Genomic DNA, 14719 nt, shown 5'->3' with positions numbered 1-14719 from the left:
GGGTGTCCTACTGGGCTCCGTGATGAGGTTAGGGCTCCCTGCAATGTGGACACAGTGGCAGATGCTGGGAATTCCCAGGCCTTCCAAACATACTTAATGAGTTTTAATAATCATTAGGAATAATATTTATTCAGCCTGTCTCTAAGGGGACCGAGGGGCCGTGGTTATTATAACCATATTGTAGATCTTATGGAAATGGTATGCATCACTTTGCAGTTATGTCAGTGTTCTGTGCGGGTCCTACATTCTGGAATTGGCAGTGTGGAGAGCTTTGTGGGGGCGCCGCCTTGCTGAGAGGTCCAGGAGCCTTTCCCCTTGCCGGGCCCTGGCCCCAGGCACTTAGGACTCCAGCAGCTCCACTTCCTGAGCTACATGTGCACTGGGTGTGAAGTCAGGAGGGGGTCGCAGCTGAGCAGAGGGGCCAGCACTCTGCCATCCCATTGGAGCTGGGGGAGCAGGAAAGGTACGGCCAGGTGCCCTGAAGTGGAGCAGGGTGCAGAATCTGCCTTTGGACCTGTCCTATTTCGGGGGGGGGGGGGGAGCAGAGGGGCTCTGTGTTGCCTCCTGCTAACTCCCTTGCTTTAGCCTTCCCATAGTCAAAGAAGGTACTGGAACTCACCTGGTCTGCTGATAGATATTTAGGGATCCCTCGGTTCAGCTCTCCTTGGACAGGGAAAAAGATATGAAACTGCCCTGAGAGGACCAGGACTTGTCCAAGACACAGTGCAAAGAGGCAGAGTTGAAGCTTATGCTCCAGCGTGCTTTATCCCTCCCCACTGAGTGCCACTGGAGCTCTGCAGTGCAGGGAGGCAGGACCTTCAGAGATGAGCCGGGCCTAGGCTGGGCCTCAGGGGAAGCACTCACTCACAGAGCGTCTCCTGCTCCATGGCCAGTCAAGTCTAGGAGCCTTTGAGCACAATGGTGCAAGTGTTAACCCCAGCATTCGGGAAGCCGAGGCAGGAGGATTGTTGCAAATCCAAGTGAGTTCAAGGCTGGTTTGAAGTTCATCCTGAAACTTGGTACCAAAAAAACAACAAAAAAGAAGAAACAAAATCAAAGTGATTGCTGTCATGTTTCGGGAAGTGGCTCTCAGAGGCCTGTCTCCACTGTGTGACACAAGAGCTGTACCTGAGAGGGCTGCCTCGCCGCGGTTCTCAGGGGCAGGATCCTGCAGCTGCCTGGCCGAGGCTGGCATGAAATTGGGCCAGGAGTTCTAGGAGTGGGATCGTGGGAAAGCTGAGCTGGGCTGGCGAGGGGATGGGGAGGGTACTGCACAGAAACCTTGTGGCAGGCACGTCCTGAGGAGGCCAGGGAGGCCTGGCTCACAACCACCCCTGTCAGGGCAGCATCAGCACTCCTTGTAGGAGTCACCTCAGGAGACTGGGCTGAGGGCTTGGCCCATGGCCGTGTGGACTGCCAGGCATGGGAACTCTGGGTTTGGAGTTATTCCCTATGGAGTCACTCATTCACTCACTCATGCATTCATTTATTTATTCTTTTTTTTTTTTTTCCAGTGCTGGGGTTTCAACCCAGGTTGTTTCCACTGAGCTATCCTACCATCCATTTGTTTTCTCTTCTATTTTGAGACAAATTGCTGAGTTCTCCAGACAGGGCTTAAACCTGTGGTCTTCCCTCCTCAGCTTCCAGAAGTGAGTGTAGGGATTTCAGGTTTGTGCTACCATGCCTGGCTTCTGCTTATTCTTTACAAGAATATGGGTTGAGTGCCTTTCTGGGGTCTGGAGCCCTGTGACCTTGGCCAAGCTGCTTAACTACTCAGAGGCTCGGCTTCTGTCCCTGTGAAGCAAATGTAGGGTAGAGCCCAGCTTTCCAGAGTGTGTGCATCCAGTGAGGTGAGCAGGTCTCGCATCTGGCCCTGGGCCCGGGTCCTTGTGGATTTCTGTGGCTGAGACAAGGTGGGTGGGGTTCGGGGTGGGGGACCTGTTCCCATTCTTTTCACCACAGCACTCAGGCCTTCTCTATGAGCTTCTAGACTTGTTTTCATTTCCCTGCTGCTGGGAGCCTCAGCCCATAGCCTGGCCCAAGGGGGTCTCTTGGTGACTCCAGGTCCCTCCTGCTCTGGATGGTTAGAACAGGCTGGATCCTAAGGCCAGCATCGTCTGGACCATGGAGAATGAGGTCCCTGTGGAGCCCGGCTTTGTACCGAGCAGTTTGCATGCTGGGTCCGTGGGCTCTGGGCAGGGCCAGGGCCACTGGGACCATGGACAGGGATGCAGATGGTGCCAGGGGACCCAGCAGGAGGCAGGGAAGCATAGAAGTCTGGGAACAAATGGTTCTTGCACTCTGCCTGGAAGGCTTGGGGCCAGGAAAGGTGTTACCAGAGTGCTGCAAGGGCTGAAACCTTGAGCCTGGGTCATCGACAGGGGGTGGGGCCCTGCAGAGCCCAGTAGGGAGGGAGCAGGAGAGAATCCTGTGCTCTCATATTGGCCACATGCTTTTCTTGCTGGGGTGTCCATTTTCCTCCCCTATGCCACCAAAGCCAAGCCTGAGGGCAAGGAATTTCCAGGGTAAAGGGGTTAGTGGTGCACAAGTCACCAGCTCCCAAAGCCCAGAACGAATCTGGGAGCAAAAGGAGCATATGCAGGGTGCATGCATGTGCAATGTCTCAGAACATGGGCAAATTAATTCCATTTCACAGCTGGACAAATTGAGGCCTAGAGACATGCAGGAGGTGCACAAACTTAGTTAGAGCCCCTTTGAGCTGGATTCCTATGGAGGAGCTCTGTCCAGCAGCTCCTTCCCTAGATTAGAGAGTGGAATGTGCAGCACCCTGTGGGGTATGCTTGGAATCATTGTGAGCTCAGATGGTCAGGCCTTTTACAATGCTTCCCCCACCTCTCTAGGTTATAGGCACAGAGCAGAGGCCCAGAGGTCATTGCCCGGGGTTGTGTGGCCATGAGCAGCACACCCTGGCCAGGCCTCCATTCTCCAAGACCTAGACCTATAAAACATTTCCTGGGTTCTGATGCCAGAGATGCACCAGCCAGAACTGCCTTCTTCCTGCAGGGCCTGGCCAGTGGTCTGCTACATCAGGGCACAAGGGTGGATTTGCCCATGGGGCAGGATCCCTCTGTTCTGGCCATGCGAGGCCAAGACCTTGGGTGAAGTTCAGAGTGGCAGGCTTGCTTGTTCCCGTGGCTGTGTTTGCACACACGCTAAGGCCAGGCCTCCATGGACTCCCCCAGAGTGGGGCTGCTTCCCCACTCCCTCCCCTCAGCTCCAGGCCCTCTCAGAGGCCCCGTTGTTTGCAGTGTGGAGTGGAAAATCCCACCCTGGCCCCGTGAATCATCTCGGAGTCACCCGCTCCGACTTCAGGCCCTGGAAAGAAATGGCAGCATTTTTCCACTGCAGAACAGACAGGGTCTCCAACCAGAGGAGGGGGCACAGGCTTCCCACCCTTGCTGCTGACCACAAAGCAATCACTGAGTGGGGACAGGTCAAGCCTGAGGCTGAGCTGAGCAGCTGGTGGGCCTAGCCCCTTTGCCAGGCCCTCTGTGGAGACCTAGGCTGCCCCGTGAGGAGTCAGGCTGTGAGCTAACACCAGCAGGCCAGGCCATGGGTCTTGGCTGGCACTTGAGTCTGCTCTGCAGATGTGGTGGATGAGCTCAGACTCCTGCCTGGACACCCCCATTTCTAGGGCAGAAAAAAATGCAGTTGTGGCCTCATCAGGGAGCCACACTCCAAGAACCCCTCCCTTCCTATACCAATCTGAGCTTGGACCTGAGGAGACCAGGATGATCCGATATTCTTCTCCCATCTGATAACCCCACTGAGGCCCCCACCACTGCTGGAAAAGCTCTGGGTGTTCACATCCCAGATAGCCACGGAGGAGAAGGGACTCACTCTAGGCCACACCCCTAGTCAGAGACACACCTGACCAGCTTGTTCTTGGGGAAGCTGCCCACCGGACAGGATGGGTCTCCTGGGCCTAGGTTTGAGTGCAGCCTTTTACTCATGGTGTGGGCTCAGGCAGGTCACATGGCCTCTCTGGTTTCTTTTCCATTGAGAGAATGTTTTATACCCACAGCAGTGCTTAGCCTCAGCTCCAGCAATTTCCTTTAACTGACTCTTGGCCCCTGCAAGAATTAAACCAAGCCCTCCAGGAAGGGACATCCTTTGCTCTTCCTCCAAAACGGGCAGAGAGAGGTAGCTCAGACTTTGGAGTGGGGAAGTTTCGAAAGCTGGCCATACAGAAATAACAGCTAACATTTTTTCGGGCATTAACTGTGGGCCAAGCCAAAGGATTAGCACATTTTATAGATTATCTGCAGCTATGAGCTGTTATTATCCTCATTTGATGAAAGTTTGAGAAACGGAAGTTTGGAGCCTGAAAGTAGCTTGGCCAAATGATATGGCTGATATGGTGCCTGAAAGTAGCTTGGCCATATGATATGGTGCCTCATGTGAGCCCAGGACCCCTGGCTTAGGCTGCATTCTGTAGCCCCCACCAAAGCAGGAGCAGAGGGAGGTAGACTGGCCCATGGGCCAGCAGGGCCAGAGACCATGCGCTGCTCACTGGAAGGCAGGCTGCCTCTGGTTGGGCGGAGGTGCCCGGCCACACAGGGCTGGCCAGGACTTGCCATACAACAGCTCCTCCTCCACGCCTGGGGCTCTTGCCCAGTGACTGCGGGGCCTTGGTGCCTTATCTGCCTGTCTGGATCTCTCTGATTTTTATTTATGGACAGGCGGGCACGTGGTGCTCACAGGCACCGTGAGCTGAGGCTGCCCAGCGTGAGATCCGGATTAATTACCAGCCAAAGCATTCTGAGTTTTCAACGCTGATTTTAATTCTGGGCAGGAAACCTGGAATCTCATTGACTGTTATTTGAAACAAATGAATTCCCCAGGCCTCACACATCCTCGAAAGCCTGGCTTCCTTCGAAGGCTTCGGGCTCTGTGAGGCTGGCTCGTCAGACGCTTAGTTGATCCTGATTGACTCCTCTGGATAGATGGGACGGTGCTGTTGGGCCCATTTTACAGGGGAAGCACATGAGTCTCTGACAGCCAAAGGGAGTCACAGAGTCCCCAGACTGCAGTGGCGAGCTCAGGATTTGAACAGAAGTCAGCCGGCCTCTTAGTCACTCTGCCCTGCTGCCTCCCCTCCAGTGTGAAGGGAGAGAATTGGAGCCAGGCAGGTGCTGCTAGAACACCCGCTTCAGGGTCAGGCCTTTCTCCTGTGGAAGTGCGGAGCCATTAAGTGCTATTGGCAGGGGAGTTGCTGGGCAGGGAGGAAGAGGCTGTGTGAGGTGAGGCGGGTTCAAGAGGGAAAACCCAGTGGAGCTCTTGCAGGTTCTCAGGGAACCCTGAGGAAGGTGGGAGCAGAGAGAACGTGAGTCCAGGGACTCAGCAGCCACTGTGCTGGACACTTACCATCTCTCAGCACCCTTGAAATAATCCAGCGAGAGGGAATTACCAACCCCAGCTGCTAAGTGGCAGTGTGAGGATTTGAACCCAGGCCCCAGGGGGTTGAGAAGCCTGTGACCGCGCTTTTGATGCCATGCTGCCTGTTCACAGTACAAGATGCTTCAGTTACCCTTGATCATGCCCCTTCTCTGCTCTGGCTCTGGAGAGGACTTGGCTGAGCTCTGAGGTTCCTTGCTATTTTATTTTATTAAACATTTGGCTGCGCCCTGGGGATAGAGCTGACTCACACTATTGGTTCCTTTGAGGAGACCATGATGTGGTGGGAGAGACGAGAGTCGGAGCAGAGAACTCCCAGGTATGGAACAGTCTAGAGAGAAAAGAGGGGGTTGGGGAATGGACCCAAGAAGGCTTCCTGGAGGAGGTGGCGCTGTAAGTTATCTGGGTGATAAAAGATGAGCACCCCAAAGGCTGGGAGAGAGCAGATGCTATAAGAAAAGCACGGAAGCGTCCAAGAGCATGAGTTGCTTAGGACAGGACTTCAGGAGACCCCTCTTCTGCCCATGGGGTTTCCATGCCCAGAGGTCTGGGCAGGGTTGCTCAATGACTGGTTGATTCCATTCTCTGCTGCCTCTTGGCACTGTCTGACGTTGTCTTTTTGCTTCCTATTCAGGGTCCCCCTGGGCTTCCTGGGCTACCTGGACCTCCTGGCCCCCGGGGGCCTCGGGTAAGTGATTATATATGTTCTCTGGCCTGGGTTCTGCTGCCCCAAAGTCCCAGTTTGCGGAGTGCCCTCAGGCCCCTCCCTGACCCTTGCCAAAACCCATGTTTCATTTTGTGCATTGGAGGTTGACTGCGTCTCTAGGAGGTGCTCCAGGGACAGGTGAGACTTGGGATGGCAGTGACTTCTTGCACGGTGTCTGTCCTGGGCATCATGTTTGGGTTATGGAGGGGGCTCCTGAAGCCATCTTCTTGACCTCATAGGCTTCAGCGTGTGTCCAGGAGGAAGCCTGCTTGGGAGGCAGTGCCTTGGCATGTCCTCTACGTTCTCTGCAGGGCTGTGTCAGGTAGCAGTGCTAATCCGGGCAGCAGTGCTGATCCAGGCAGCTCCACGGGCTGTGCCCGAGAGGGCTGAACTCTTGGGTGGCAGAGAGCCTGGCAGAGATAACTGCCTGGGGCATATTTTTAGCTCGGAGCCCAGCAGCTGGTTCTGGTTACAAAACTACTCAGTGCTAGCTCCCTCCAGACCTGGCCCTGGGATCCCTGGACCCAAGGCTCTGGAATGCACTGTCTGGAGCCACATTTCCTCCTGGCTTCCGAGTCTCCAGGAAAGTGCATCCGCAGAGCTGAGGACCAGGCAGGTATCCCAGGCCCTGCCAGCCACGGGGCCTTGCAGTTGGCTGCATCCTGACAGGGCCCCCCAACCTGGCATTCCAGGCCCCGGAAGGCTGCCCCCCCAGCCCTCCCTGAGACTTCCTTCCACCTTACTCCAATGTCCCCTTGACTCAGAGGTCTCCTTTGCAAAGTCCACTTCCATTTATGCTAAGACCAAAGGAATCAAAGCTTCCAATGTGATCCCCGGGTTAGGAATGGGGAAGGTGAGGCTCTGAAAGCCTGTTCCTGGAGGTTCCCTGACTCCAGAGCTCCCCTTCTTACCTGTATGGCAGTAATTCTCTATTCAACCAAGCCATATCCCAGTGGACCACAGACCTTATCTGTGTTACTGTCTTACCTGATGCCTACCTAGCATGGTACCTTGGTGCTGGGCAAATGGTTAGAAGAGATTTCTAGCTGGGAGACAGGAACATTTCTACCAGGGAGTCGGGTAGTCATAGGCAAGTCCTGTCTCTCCTCTTGGCCTCAGTTTCCCCGTTTGTGAAACCTGGCATCATGGTGAAGCATTTCCAAAGTTCCTCTCAGCTCTCCTGACCTGCTTCCAGGCTCTGTGCCTGCCCCACCCCCTGCCATCCTGTTTCTAACCTAGAAATTCCATAGATCCTAAAATTCCAATGATAATAGAATGTCACATTAAACAATCCTACTGCCTCTGCACAGATAGTGGCCCTCGGCTAAGGGAGGAGCAGGTTCTTACCTGAGGTCACCAGAGATCTGTGGCCTGTCCCTTCCCACCTCCCCACACTCCCTCATCCTGTGCGGAGATGTCGGAGAATCCCTGAGCCCTCCCCCACCCGGCTTTCTAGGCTGCAACATTTATAGAGTCGGTCTGCTTGGCTCCGGGTCAACTATGCGCCTCTTTTCTCTGTAAGGCAGTGGCTGGAGCAGGGTGGGGATAGGAGCTGGGAGCAGGAAGCCCCAGCTTTGCAGACTGCAGATGAGGGCCGAAGGCTGCAGCTTACCATCTGTGGGGATGCTGGGGGCACAGCTGAGAGGCAGCCACCCTTGACCTTGCATACCCCACTGCTGTTCTGGGAGAGCTGGGCATTGGGAACCTCCTCCAACATCCCACCTAGCCTGAGTTTGGGGTAGAGCTGGGAGCTTAGGCTGGGAGGGCATAGGAAGTTTTCCAGAGCTCCCTGGCTCCCATCATTCATAGGAGGCTGAGGCGAATGGGTGCGCTGTGGGCTTTGCTGCTCAGGTTCCATCCCCGTGCCAGGAGACCAAGGGGTGGGAGGGGCAGGATGCTGATAATTTTAGAAGGAAAGTCACACGTGGCGCCTATAAACTCCCCGGACTGAGTGCAGGCTGGACACTGTTGCTTCCTGTGCGTTCAGAGGAGGGGAGGGTCCCTGCTCAGGCACGGAGGAAGAGGGAGGTGCCTTGGTTGGAATGTGACGGGCTGCAGCTGGGAGCTGGCCTCTGAGGGAGGAAGCCAGTTCATGCACGGATAGACCAAGGAGCCAAGTGCAGAGGGCGGTGGGGTCGGGGGCTCGTGGACCCTCCAGATGCCCCTTCCTACTGCCACTGCCCGGGGCTGTGCCTGCCTGGTAATTGGCTCTTCCCCAGCTGCAGGCTCAAGGTCTGCAGCTAAGGCTCTCACTGGGCAAAGTGGACATGACAGGAGCCAACTGTCTCAGGATGTAGCGATGGTCTGGGAAACCCAAGGGCAGTGAGCAAGCGGCTGGAAGCTGCTCTCACTCGAGCACACTCTGCTGTGCAGCCTGTGCCCAGGCATGCACTTTGTATCGGTCTTTCCAGCTGCTCCGCAGTCTCCAGCGTATGCTGGAGCCTCTGGGAGGCTCTGGTCACTCGCTTGGGCCTTTGTTCTGACGTGGCCAAGTCCCACCCCTTGGTAAGGCCTCAACTCCTACCAAAGGCCACTGGAATCCAAAGCAGAGATTGCTTTAGCCTAAGGAGTCTGGAAAGGCCCCCTGGAAGAGGTCAGCTTTGAGCCAGGCCTCCAAGATGAGTTCTGATCACAGCCAGAAGGGACAGATGGGCAAGACGTTCCCAGTGACAGGTTGGCATGAGGGGCCACTGTGATGAGGAGGGGAGGTAGCAGGCCCCTAGAGAAAACCAATGAGCCGAATATGGTTGGAGTGCAAGGAAGCTGGAAGGGTCAGTGGGGCTGGGCTGAGTGTGCAGAAGTGGTAGCACTGGGGAGTGGATCCTGTATCCTTCCAGATCTGGGGCAAAGGCCCAGCTCTGCTCCTAGCAGCTGGGTGATCTGGGACAGTTACAAAGCTCCTCAAGCACTAGCTTCATCTCTGGCGCTGACTCCTAGAACCTATGTCTAGTGCTTGTATCTACTTGGTAGGGTAACTTGTGACATGAGATAAGACGTGGGGAAGTTCGTCCAGTGCCGGCCGTCCAGGGTCTCCTAGAAGTGGGCTGTGGATGGCCACGGTGCTGTGGACAGTGTGCTGCTGCTGGGGGCAGCGCTTAGCAGTGGGTGGGAGGAGGGAAGAAGCATTGCTATCTGAACTCTTTTCTCTCACCTTCTCTTTGTCTCCCTTTAGGGTCCTCCTGGGCCATATGGAAACCCAGGCCTGCCCGGCCCTCCTGGTGCCAAAGTGAGTATTTGCCGTAGGGTCGGCAGAGGTGGCTGTGGAGCGGGTACTGGGGTGGGGCGCCCACATTTGGCATGCTTTCTAGGTGGAGAAACTTTAGGGTCATTGTGGAGGAGCTCTGTTCAAGCTGGAGGCACCCTGAGCTTGCTCCCTCGCAGTGCTGAGCCAGTTCTGGGCTGCAGGAATGGAGAGGAGTTGTGCGTTTGGCTTCTGGTTGGAAGATATTGGGGGAGACGGGCAGCTAGACTCTAGAGCCCTCCAAAGGCAATTTGTTGTTCCCAAGGAAGGGCCTTGAATGCCACACTAGGGACTCAAAGTTCACTGGGTTGTAAGACACACCCTGGAGAGACCTGGCGGGTTGTGGGCTGGGGAATGACTTGTAAAGATCATGTTCTAGAGAAATTCTGAGATGCGCAAAGATCGTGTTGTAGGGGGACCTCTGGATGCTGTGGGCAGGATGAAGTGTGGTAGAGGTCAATGCCAAGGGGAGGGTACGAGGTAGGTGAAGCCTGGGCCAGCTTGGGCTGTGGGAGGAGGACAGAGATGGATGTGAGCAGAAAGACAGAGACTTCCTGGTGTTAGCTTGGGTGACCGAACCTGGAGCCCTGTAGCAGGACTGAGATGCCATTGCATTTGGGAACCAGATGGGGCTCACTGTTGGAGAGACATTCAGAGCTCAGGGGTGCACTGAGCTAGAGATGGCCTCTGGGGTGGCTAGCAGAGATGCCGCATCCCCCAGGGAGCCTGCTTGGAACCCCAGCTTGCTCTTGGCCAGACCTTAGAAGCTAGTGCCCTGCAAGAACCCTGACTGTGGAGCTTCTGTGTTCCTAGAATGCTCGAAGGACCAGGCTGTTCTGGGCAGTGCCTGGGTGGAGGAGCTCAGAGCTCTGAGAAGGTGCAAAGGGGAGGGTGGTAGCAAGGGAGAAGGTGCCAAGTCCTGGCGGTTAGAAGGGCAGTGCCTGTTGAAAGTGTGCGGGCTCCTGGGCTTTGGTTGGCCCGGGGCCAAGGTCATTCTTTGCTAATCCAACTGCACAGGTCAAGAGTTTAAGGAAAGCCTTTGTCTGTAAGGTCCGGAGCTGTGCAGAATGAGGGGCTGATCAGCCACCAAACCTGGCGCTTCAGGTTCGTGGAGCAGTGGGCTCCTCTGTGCAGTCAGCTTAGGGCTGTGGACACAGGTTGAGTCTGAGCAGCCTCAGAATAGGGATGGAAGGTGCTGCGGTCCCATGCAGGGCCCTTGCTTGGAGCCACAGGGGTGCCCGCCTCAGCCGCTAGAGACCTGTGATTTTCTGGCCATATAGGGCAGGGCCCCTCAACGCCAGGCAGACAGGGGAGGAGGCCCCAAGTGTCTGGAGCCCAGCAGCTGGCAGGTGCTGATGGAGGTCGAAGGCAGCACCGCCCTTGCAGGCTCATAAGCAGTGCTGCAAGGCACTTCTGGGCTTGTCGCATCTGGGCCCACAGAGACGGAAGAGATGTGTGTGGGGCTACTGTACTCACGGACACCTAGGGAGGGCAGGCAGCTGAAGAGCCTGTCTAGGAACCCAACTCTCCGGGCCTGGTGCATGACATGTTCTGCTTTTGCAGAAATTCTGGTGATCAGCGCTGCTTCACCTTGCTTGGGGCTCTGGGCTGGGCCTGTGTGCTCCTCTGACCCCTGCCTGCTGTGGTGGCCGCAGTACCCTCCCCCAGCAGCCTGTGCTGACCTGCAGTGTCCTTGCTCACTCTGGAGCACCACCGGGCCTTGTGCCAGGCTCTCAGTCACCCACTCCTCTGTCCTGCCAACAAATATCCCATGGTAGGACCAGACGAGGGGCTGCCAGCTGTTCTCCTGCCATTTGGAAAAGCAGCTGTGGCCGTGGCCATGGAGAGCTGTACTTAGCTGGTGAGTCCTGCCACCACGTGGAGCTGAGACTTGTGGGTGCAGCTTTAGCCACAGGTCTGCAGCTTCAAGGTCATTCTTACCGAGCTAACTGCAAGGGCCAAGAGACTTAATGCAAGCCCTGTGTTGGCTGCCCAGGCCTTGCAGAGTGAGTGGGTGTGCAGGGAAGAGGGTGTGAGTTCCAGAGAAGACAAAGATGCTGGAGCCAGAGGCAGCCTCTCCCCCAGGGCCTTGTATAAAATGCTGAGGGGTATGGAGCAGGGGTCATGCCTTTGCCGGGATGCTGGGCCTGAGCCCAGGGTCAGTTGGGGGGCCACAGAGTACTTGGTCTGGCCCAGGCTGGCTATGATCGCGGGTGGCATGGCCAGGATAGGGTGAAGGCAGATGTTGTCCCTGGAGCCAACTGGGAGTGTTTTGCCTATATGGTTCCTTGGGCCTGAGGTGCCCTTGGCGACCTGCAGGGCAGGCCCCAGCCAGGTCCAGAGCTGGGCTGCTTTCTTCCTGCATGGGGTTATGGGGTTGCTGCCCATGCTGGGCATCTGCTCATCCTCCTTGATTTCTTGAGCATCTTCTCTGTGCCCTGATGACAGTCTGCTCTTGCCTGGCTTGGCTGTTGTCCTGTCAGTTCTTATTCTCAAGAGCTAAAGGCCTTGTGAAGCAAAGACCCCCATGCTGGCCCCAAGGGTGGGCAAGACAGGTGCCCTGAGAAGATCGTGGAGGGGAAAAGAGGAAGGATGAGGGAACGTCTCTCTCCCAGCTCCCAGAAGTGGCAGGCCCAGGGCAAGGTGAGATGCCAGCTTCCAGAGCCCTAGAAGGTGCAGGCTGCACCCAGGGACTGTGCCCACGTGTGCCATGCTCGTATCAGGTGGAAAAAGGGCTCCAACCTTCTCCTGGAGTTGAGGTTGAAGACTCTGGTGCAGCCTTGTGAAGGCAACTGAGGAGAGAGGCCCCGTGTGGATTGGTTTGTCTGTGAAAATCTGGAAAGGGTAGTGGTAAAGAGCACAGACACAGGAGCCCAGGGGCTCCACTGCAGACCCTAGTTTCTTCACCTCCTAGTTCTGTGACTATAGAGGAGTTGTTTGACATTTCCATGCCTCAGTTTCCACATCCAGAAAGTAGAAGTCATGATAGTGGCTGGTACTGCAGGTCTTCACAAGGAGCGGCTGGGAGTGCCCACTGCAGCTGCTGCGCAGCGCTGGCCATGGGCGGCGCTGTGGGGGTTGGGCGTCCTGGGCAGCTGTCAGCCTGTGCCAGGCGCCAGGTTCAACAGGGCACTGGGAGGCAGTGCCGCTGCCCTGTGGGGTGCAGAGGCCGAAAGCCAGAAAGAAAAGCAGCTGGAACAGTAAGCGGAGCAGCTGCACTATGGAGAAGGCTCTGGGGCTTCGTGGGAGAGGCGTGGGCCACTCAGAGCCCCCTATAGGGCTTGATCTGCCTGGGAGGTGAGAGCCACCTTCCCAGGGGCTGGGAAGGCTGAACCGAGCTCTGAAAGGCTGTGGGCACCTCGGTGGCAGGACAGGAGAATGCGTGGAGGCTGGGACTTTATGCAGGGAGAAGCCGGAACACAGAACGGACTTCAGCAGAGATGAGCTGTCCGCAGAGATTGGCAGAGGCCTCGTCGGCCACCTGAGAAGCTGGCTGGGCCCCAGGCTCCTGGGGCTCCTGGCACTGTTCCTCAGGGTGCTGTGCTGGGTTCAGTGGGATGCAGGGCCCTGGAGCAAAAGAGGAGCTCTAGGCCAGGGGTGGCAGGGAGCCCAGTCTGGGGCACCAGATGCTCTCACGCTGATCAGCCCATGCTCTGGCAGTGAGTCAGCCAGGATTACTAAGATCCTGGGGTGCAGGCGTGCAGGAGGAGAGGCCCCAGGAGCAGGTGGCTGCTGGCGGAGCTATGGGAAAGGGGTGGAGGCAGGCAGCGCCACAGAGCTCGTCTCCTCAGGCCCATCCTACCTTTGCCCTTCCTCAGATGGCTGAGATAGGAAGCCCCTGTCCTGGTGGGTACTGCATGTCTGAGCAGTCCTAGTCATGCAGTTTGTAGGGGAGATGTTATGATCCCTTTTTATAGATGAGAAAACAAAGGCCTAAAGTGGCTAAGTGACTTGCCTAGTGTCATGTTTTAAGTAGATGATGAGGCTGGCATCCCATTGTCTGATACTGAATGTCATCCCCTGAGCCCCAAGTTGTTCAGCCTTGTGTGTTACCTGTGTGACTGGCTTCACTTGCAAGGCCGAGTCTGGCTGTCAGCACTTAACAGCCGTTGAGTGTTTCCTGTTGCTGACTTTCCTCCACTTGTGTATCAATGGCTGTGTGGCGTTCTGTAGCATCCACAGCCCATGCTCGTGATTGGGCAAGTTACTGAACTCTTGGTTTAGGGTCTCAGTTTCCACTTCTGTAAAATGGGCATAGCAATCATTCATACCTCAGGATTGTTCTGAGAATTAAACTGTGTGTGTATATAAGTACTTATATATGCCAAGATGTAGATGCATATTAACATACATGGAAACACATGGATGATATATCACATGCCTTGAACATTAAAGCAGTAGGAATGCCTGCTGTTATTGTACTGACCTGCCTTCCAGAAAGAATGGATCATTTCATGCTGCTGCTAGTATTCGAGGAGTTCAAGCTGGGCATGGTGTGCATCCTGTAATCCCAGCACTCTAGGAGGCTCAAGCAGAATTGCAAGTTCAAGCCCAGCCTGGGCAATTTAGTGAGAACTTATCTCAAAACAAAATTTTAGAAAGGTCGTGGGAAGTATCTCAATGGTGAGCACTGTTTGAAGTGTGCAAGGCCCTGGGTTCAATCCACAGTGCTGTAGGAAAAGAAGGAAGGAAGGAAGGAAGGAAGGAGGGAAGGAAGGAAGGAAGGAGGGAGGGAGGGAGGAAGAGAGGGAGGGAGCGAGGGAGGGAGGAAAGGAAGAACAGAAGGAAAGGAAAAAAGATAGATAGAAAAAGATGTAAGAAAGAAAGAAAAGTATCCTCTTTCCTGCCATGCATAGTGTTGTGTGCCCATAATCCCAAAAATCTGGACTCAAAGGCATGAAGACTATAAGTATGAGTCCAGCCTGGGCAACTTAGTGAAACCCTGTCTCAAAAAAACAAAAATAAGAAAGAGTTAGGGTTGTAGTTCAGTGTGAAGACCCTGGGCTCATTTCCCAGCACTATGATAGACAGACAGACAGACAGATAGATGAATTCACTCTTCACATCACTCTGCTTATCTGTGAGACAAATTTTTTTCTTATATCCACCTTCATTTGTCTCTTGTCATTTGTGAATTGGTTTATTTTGGCGATTGGAGTGGTGTCATTTGCTATTGACTTGTAAAAATTACCTATATGTTAAACTTCATCTATGTTGCAAATATTTTCCAGTTTGTTTGCCTGTTAAGAATATATATGGGGCTGGAGAGATGGCTCAGTGGTCTAAAGCACCTACTTGAAACAAGCTTGGCAAAGCACAGGGACCGCGGTTCGATCCCCAGCACCACATGCCAG

At 55.2% G+C, this 14719-nt stretch overlaps 1 protein-coding gene and 1 long non-coding RNA gene across 7 annotated transcripts in view; one reads left to right on the top strand and one right to left on the bottom strand.

The window, feature by feature from the left end:
• Col27a1 (collagen type XXVII alpha 1 chain) overlaps positions 1-14719 on the top strand; it is a 115433-nt gene that overhangs the window by 12656 nt on the left and 88058 nt on the right. For all 5 annotated transcript variants that reach the window (XM_023723260.1, XM_023723261.1, XM_023723259.1 and 2 more), the window contains exons 4-5: positions 6053-6106; positions 9297-9350. In XM_023723260.1, coding sequence (XP_023579028.1) covers positions 6053-6106; positions 9297-9350 — 108 coding nt within the window. The remainder of the gene's footprint in view (positions 1-6052; positions 6107-9296; positions 9351-14719) is intronic.
• LOC111818622 lies at positions 4828-7557 on the bottom strand. 2 transcript variants are annotated; one of them, XR_002822570.1, is made up of 3 exons: positions 7472-7557; positions 5670-5749; positions 4828-5192 (listed from the first exon to the last, which is right to left on the bottom strand). It is a non-coding gene; the product is annotated as an uncharacterized LOC111818622 (long non-coding RNA). The 2 variants fall into 2 exon arrangements; XR_002822571.1 differs by lacking the exon at positions 7472-7557 and adding an exon at positions 7135-7331.

The sequence above is a fragment of the Octodon degus genome, unplaced genomic scaffold (assembly GCF_000260255.1).
Source record: "Octodon degus isolate 3935 unplaced genomic scaffold, OctDeg1.0 scaffold00098, whole genome shotgun sequence".
NCBI lineage: Eukaryota > Metazoa > Chordata > Mammalia > Rodentia > Octodontidae > Octodon > Octodon degus.
Note: the sequence above shows the minus strand (reverse complement) of the source record. Positions and strands in the feature narration are given on the sequence as shown.